Source organism: Pollicipes pollicipes, unplaced genomic scaffold (assembly GCF_011947565.3).
Source record: "Pollicipes pollicipes isolate AB1234 unplaced genomic scaffold, Ppol_2.1 Scaffold_3447;HRSCAF=4054_pilon_pilon_pilon, whole genome shotgun sequence".
NCBI lineage: Eukaryota > Metazoa > Arthropoda > Thecostraca > Pollicipedomorpha > Pollicipedidae > Pollicipes > Pollicipes pollicipes.
In genome coordinates this window covers 12,532,107-12,538,747 of record NW_023596297.1, presented here as the reverse complement: position 1 = coordinate 12,538,747, position 6,641 = coordinate 12,532,107, and the positions used below count along the sequence as shown (strand labels likewise).

Here is a 6,641-nt window from a genome sequence, read left to right as displayed (position 1 = left end):
GCCCCCATCCCCCACCCAGCATAACCCCGAAGCATCCCGCCGACCCCCCCCCCCCCCCACAGGTGAATGATGGGCCTCTTTTCGTGTCGAACGTCGTTCCTTCTCTGCTATGCTGCCACCATCCCCCCACCCAGCATAACCCCCGAAGCATCCCGCCGACCACCCCCCCCCCCCCCCCACATTACAATCCGCCTTGCGCCAGTTCGGGCTGTATAATGAGATGACCTTGTACGATCTCGCCTCGTCCCCATCCGTGACCTGGGGAGAGGGCCACGCAGCACTGAGTGGTCAAGAGCAGCGCTACTGCATGACCGCCAGGTGGCAGTGGCACCCACTCTTCTAACTAGCATCTCTGCTCTGAATACAGCCACGCACTATAAAAGCGTGTGGCTGGGAGCATTAGCGCCCAAACAGAGCATCTCGTCCACCCTAAAACGTAATTCAAATTCAGGGACAGGATAAAATCACCAACATCCCAATGCATACATGTGTGATTACAAATTAGTTTTGACTTTGCTGGACTAAGGACAGAACAATGCCAGAGAGCAATGTATTGGAAACATCCAATTAAAGTTGATGCATGCTGTGCAAGATGCTGATTCAGATCATATTTTACTTGGGCAGGGCCAGTCAGAATCATGGCCAGGGTCAGAATCAGGAGCAATGTCAGAATCAGAGGCAGAGTAAGTTATACCAATATTGTTGAACTCACAGATGATTAAAATCACATTAAAATTTGAGTCATGATTTGACCCATAACCTTTGGACCATAATTATCATGTGGATTTTAATGTGCAAGTCTAGGTTACTGAACACTCTATTTTTAATTGTTTTTTAATTTCTATTTACATACATTTATTATTAAACAATTGAACACAAATGCCTAAACACTCCTGGAAAAGCTGATACCCATGTGGCATGGTTTCATCTGCTTATAGTGATCTAGATAGAGGTAAACAAATATCAAGAGTGGACATGCTTGTCTTGAATGTACTGAAGGTTCTTTTTTATGATTTCCTTGCCAGTCTATGCTCCACATACAGTTCCAAACATGTTTTACAAAGTTTAGGCAGCTGCTGGCTGGGTTAGTCCCCTTGCTTTTTACCATTACTTGAATGAAATCATTGTAGGTTGTTAGAAAATTAATTTCTATTCACTGTGATAAATGATCAATCTTCAGTTTTAGTCACTGAGTTGCATTAAATACCAGTTTTTCCTGCCTTGACCACTTGTGACAGCCTGAGATCATTTTGCATCATCATTATATCAAAATCTGGCACCACTCTGCTGATACAAAAAGTGAAGGCCTGATCATAAGCCTTGACCAGGCCTCAAAAAATGCATAATACACTGAATGTGTTCCATCCAAGCATATCAGACACCTAGCAACAATTTCAGCACATACACTCCACAAACCTGAGTTCCCAAAAGTTTTGGTGCAAGGTCACCAACAACTTCAGCACTTGGGCAGGATATGTTTGAAATAGTTATGATGCTACAACAATCATTGCAAGCAAGACTACATCTCATATTTTTTTCAAGAGAGCATAATTGGAAAAATAATTCATTTTAACCTGGCCAAGTTCAGCACACGCATTAGGTTCATCTCAGTGACAGAAGACATATTTTTATAACTTAGGCCTTGCAGTAGTTCACTGAGCAATTCTCTAGGAAAAAATATGCAAAATATCCACACACCACACCAGATTTCTATGAAACTATACTACTTTGCATTCTGGGTATTTCTTGTAAGTTTATGAAGAATACCTGAAGCAGGATCACAGGGGAGTGAGACCACAACACGATTTTATTTGAAGTTAAGATAGCGGTACATCTTGAAGCAAAGGATAATAATTTTTCAGCATGGGAAACATCAGTTGCAATGGGCCACTTCCAAATAATAGTCGCCTTGGTTCATATCCAAAGTAGCAGCAACGGGATGTAAATGTCACTCTACCATGTCATCATGGAGCATTAAAAATGCGGCCAAATTTGCCCTCATATGAAGCCAACACACCCTCCGAACTCGTCCTTTAAGCCCGGGGTGCAAACAAATGATCCCCACCTTTCGCGATATACCCATCGCCTGTCACGGCGCACGTGTCAAAATTAGCGCCTTGGTGAATAGCGCATTTCTTTATGAACAAAACAAACGCAACTAGCTTGCGTCACAAAATTCTGACCAATCATGTAGGGCCCTTGATGCTGTTCCCTCAATACATGGGATAGTGCATTGTATCCATCAGTATATTTAGGGCTTCTTGTAAGGTGTAGCATACTGTGATTATTCAAAGCATTCCGGAAAATAATCCTAATCTGAGTATGCTGTTTTTTTGCTACGTTTGTCGTGTTTGTTGTGAACAAGCATCCCATGGTGCTAGGCGCATTTGCCCGGAGCACGACCCAGCTCTGATACACCTGATTTGATAGAGAGAAATGCATGTTTTTCTGAATGGATGCAACACACGATATTCCTTTTGTATGTTATATCATCAGCGTCTAAAATAAATGGCGAAAAATAAACATTCCTAAAACTTGGCGGCGCTGCGGCCTTTCGGAAAACATCCGTTGGCGAAGATGGTAGGTGCCGAGTGGATTTTTGGGTTATGTCTATTTTCGTCGCGTTTTTTGTTGTAAAAATGGAATCGTGATAATGTTTCCTCAGCCCCCTCTACGTTTTTCGTGGTCGTGGCTCGCTCTGCGGGGTCGATATGTGTGGTTACGGGTTTTATGATCGCGCTGTGTGCGTCATTAATGTACTATTGTTCCATGTACGGAACAAAAGCCATGTATTTTTGCTGGCCAACGGACAGTGCCGTATTCTTCCTATGAATATCGCATGATGTTTGTGCAAGATGATAATTGTACATGCCACACATTCTCTAACTTTGGATAGTACGACACTGCAGTCTTCACATTTATTGATGGTATAAGGTGGTATGCAGTGCTGCTGCTGAGAAGTCCTCATAGTAAATGACATCATCATCTTCATAAGGCTGAAAATTTCCTAGTAGCTAGCCTTAAGCTATCCTCACAGCACCTTTTTGGGACAAGACGGCAGCTTGGTATTTGATTGGCCATGTGAATCATAACACCTTTCCTTTCATTGAATTCTTTGGTTACCACTTAGTCACCATTGTGACAACTTCATGTAAGCCCATTATTGGTGGGAAATGAGGAACATGTCAGTGATGTATTATGGGCAGTCAAGTCAAAAAGTGGTGGAGATGGTTTGGTATCATTCTGGTGACTGCCATGTTGCTGTGTACTGCAACATTGAAAGTGCTTCAGATTTTTCATCTTGGTTGCATGTTTGGCTCTTGTTTTCATCTGTGCTGCAAATTAACATTGGTAATAATGCTTAATGAAAGGTCAGGAGTAGAGGTTAAGATGCTGTTATATTTATCTTGGGTCATTGTGTGATACTGAAATAGGAACTAGGCCATTTCTAAGCAGACAAGACTTAAGGTGGATGGCAAGACAAGTGTGGCAGTTAACTTCATGAATTGTTTCCATATGGGATCAGGAAGTCTGAATATATGTGTTAAATATTATGCTTGAAATCTCTGTACTGTTTCATGGGAAATGTGGATGGAACTATAGTCTCACAGTAATTTTGTCTTTCCAGTCAACCAACAAGAAGAAGACCAGGAAGCTTCGTGGCCAAGTCAGCCATGGCCATGGTCGTATTGGTGAGTGGATAGGTTGATCCATCATCTGGTGACAGTCCTCATTGCCTGAGAAACATGCGACAACATTTGAGTGCATTTACTGCATGCAAGATCTGTTTTCATAAAATTTTGTTCATTCCCCTTATGCAGGAATGGTAGGCATATCAGGTCAGAATGGTTTCCTGAATACATTGAAATCTGGTGGGGAGTTGGGAAACAATTTATGTACTGAAGGAAGTGGTAGGGTGGAAGTATGCTGCACCTGACTTAAAACAGATGGGGGAAAGGCTTTCAGGCAGGAAGTGCACCACATGAACTGTTGGTATTGAGTGCCATTGCTGATCAGGGTGCTGCATCTTTGTGTATAGTAGAGAGATATTTTGTTGACTACTGAAACCTTTACAAGCCAAGGAGATTTGTAGTAAGTCATTAGCATGCTGGCATGGGAAAACCTGTGTAGATTACTGGTTTGGTTTAATAGGTTTAATAGCTTTTAGCTATTACCTGTTTATATAATAGCTAGCTTAGCTGGTTAACTGGTTTAATAGCTTTGGGGATTGAGGTATTTGAAGTGTTGTGGTACACAGTGAGATTATGGTGTGATGATTATACAAATTTACACCTGTCTTTATAGGTAGTAAGTGACTTTTTCCCCCATGAGCACAGCCTGCACATGCTTTTTGGTTGTGGTGTAGTTAGCACCATGTTGAATGCTATTGGAGCACATTTACTTCTGGCCAGGACAGGACAACCTTCAGTGTTCAGAAATATCTCATAAGCTCTTGAAAGCATTGTAACCAGTGTGTCTACTCTCATCTGGAAAGGTGATAGTGGCAATTTGACTGCAGGGACCTTGTGATGGCCATAACATGAGGTGTTTGCAGCCCTAGACAGTCAAACAGTGTGCCCTTGAGTGCAAAATGACCCTAGCAGTTGACACACTCTAAAACCACAATCAACATCATCAAACAATGTGCGTGGAATTTATGCTAAATACCACAAACTAGTGGTCCCATCTAGTGGATTTTAAGCCTTAAACTGATATGGTTTCTTTTCATTTTCATTGGATCCATAACAGCAACTACCATGCCAACCTCTGATTCACTGCAAGCAGCAGGGACTACCCAAAGGCTGGTTGTGTGCCATGCAACAAATGGTTCATGCAGTGCATTTTACTACACATGAACCAGTGGTTGCCAAACTATCAATGGCATCATGGCCATGCACTTAAATCAACTAGTCTGTGTGCTGTCACTTGTTTAAGGGTTGAAGTGTAAGTGGCTTTGCTGACAAGCATTCTAAACTTGACCTGCAAGTCTGGTTTCTATGCTTTGCCATGCACTTGTGACATCATAAAAAGGTGTGTGACAGATGTGTGTGTGAGAGCAAAATATATGTATGTCTGCAATATCACCTATAACTATATCTGGGACCAGTCAAAGGTAGAAGTAGAAAGGGCATCAGAGGAAGCATCCAAAACTGCCTGGCATTTGTACTTGCAACCTTGCAATGTACAGGCAACTTAATTGGCTTGTTTGTGTGAGGTCATGCAAGGTCAATATGTGGGGAATTTGTGTAGTGGCACTTATTGATCATTGCTGTTTTCAGGCAAGCACAGGAAGCATCCCGGAGGTCGTGGAAACGCCGGCGGACAGCATCACCACCGGATTAACTTTGACAAGTACCATCCTGGATACTTTGGCAAGGTCAGTATTGTCATGGCACCAAAACCCAGACAGCTACTGCCATAGTATGTGTTCTGTAAAGCATTTTCCAGGTTGAAAGGAAAGGGTTAGGAAGGATAACATTGTCATATTGGGCACAATGCATTGGCCTCTTGATTAAATTCTCTGCACAGAATGGTTTGCACAATTTCATCAAATCCCGAAGTTCTGCAAAGGTGTATGTGTGTGTTGCATGGCAGTATGCCTGTTGTGTGTTGCACTTGTCAGTACATATGTTGCAATTGTTCAGTTTCGGCACTGAAGGAAGCATGAAAGGACGGCGGGCGTGGCTTATCCGCGGTTTCACACGGCCATGTTAGTCAGTTACAACCTGACCGACCAGACCATGTTGCAACCAGCTATAACTGGAGCAGACATGTGAACATTGTTCCTGCTACTGTATCATGACCATTCCTGTGTATGACAGGTCGGTATGAGAGACTTCCACATCCACAAGAATCGCAAGTTCCGCCCGGCCATCAACTTGGACAAGGTGTGGTCACTCGTGTCCGAAGACACCCGCGTGCACTTCCAGAAGCACACGGACAAGGCGCCCGTCATAGACGTGGTCAAAGCCGGCTACTACAAGGTGCTGGGCAAGGGCCTGCTGCCCAAGCAGCCGGTGATTGTCAAGGCCAAGTTCTTCTCCCGGTTGGCTGAGGAGAAAATCAAGAAGGTGGGCGGATGTTGCGTGTTGACTGCGTAATGCTTTCGCCAATATAAATAACGTGCATCCCGTGTTTTTTATACACCATGAAAGCCTTTGAAATCGACAGCGACGTTGGGGTACCAGAGACAACCTACCTGAGTATTGGAATAAGCCTACCTGAGACGGCGTTTTATTGTTCACCTATGGAGGATGGAGACGATTGCGTGCATCCGCTTGCGCGGGTGTGTGGGGTACTGCTGCCAATTAGATCGCTTTTCTGCGCATCCTACGTATCCATGGATCGTAACCTACTACGATGTGAGTAGGAGGCATTTTGTGAGGTAGAGCGGCATTTCTGTGCGATTCGCCATTTTAAACAGCGCTGTGATGTCGACTATGAAATGACCCGTAATGCACCTAATATTCGCCGATGACTGATGTAAAAATGCTTGTAAGTAGAAGTACGTTGAATTTCAATGGCGTCTGTCTCCACTGGCAATGGGGGGGAGGGGGGGGGGGGGGGGCGTAGCAAACAGCCAACTGAGACATCTGTTCAACTAGTCGACCAACGGCTCGAGCACCGAGTGTGGGAGCCGC

The 6,641-nt window shown here is 43.8% G+C and overlaps 1 protein-coding gene across 1 annotated transcript; it reads left to right on the top strand.

Moving 5' to 3' along the window:
* The first annotated feature begins 2,548 nt into the window (after nt 1-2,548).
* On the top strand, nt 2,549-6,128 carry LOC119092601 (60S ribosomal protein L27a). The gene is made up of 4 exons (XM_037215556.1): nt 2,549-2,580; nt 3,629-3,692; nt 5,280-5,377; nt 5,823-6,128. Exons 1-4 carry the CDS (start codon nt 2,578-2,580, stop codon nt 6,099-6,101), a joined length of 444 nt encoding a protein of 147 aa, XP_037071451.1. The 5' UTR covers nt 2,549-2,577; the 3' UTR covers nt 6,102-6,128.
* The last annotated feature ends 513 nt before the right edge of the window (nt 6,129-6,641 follow it).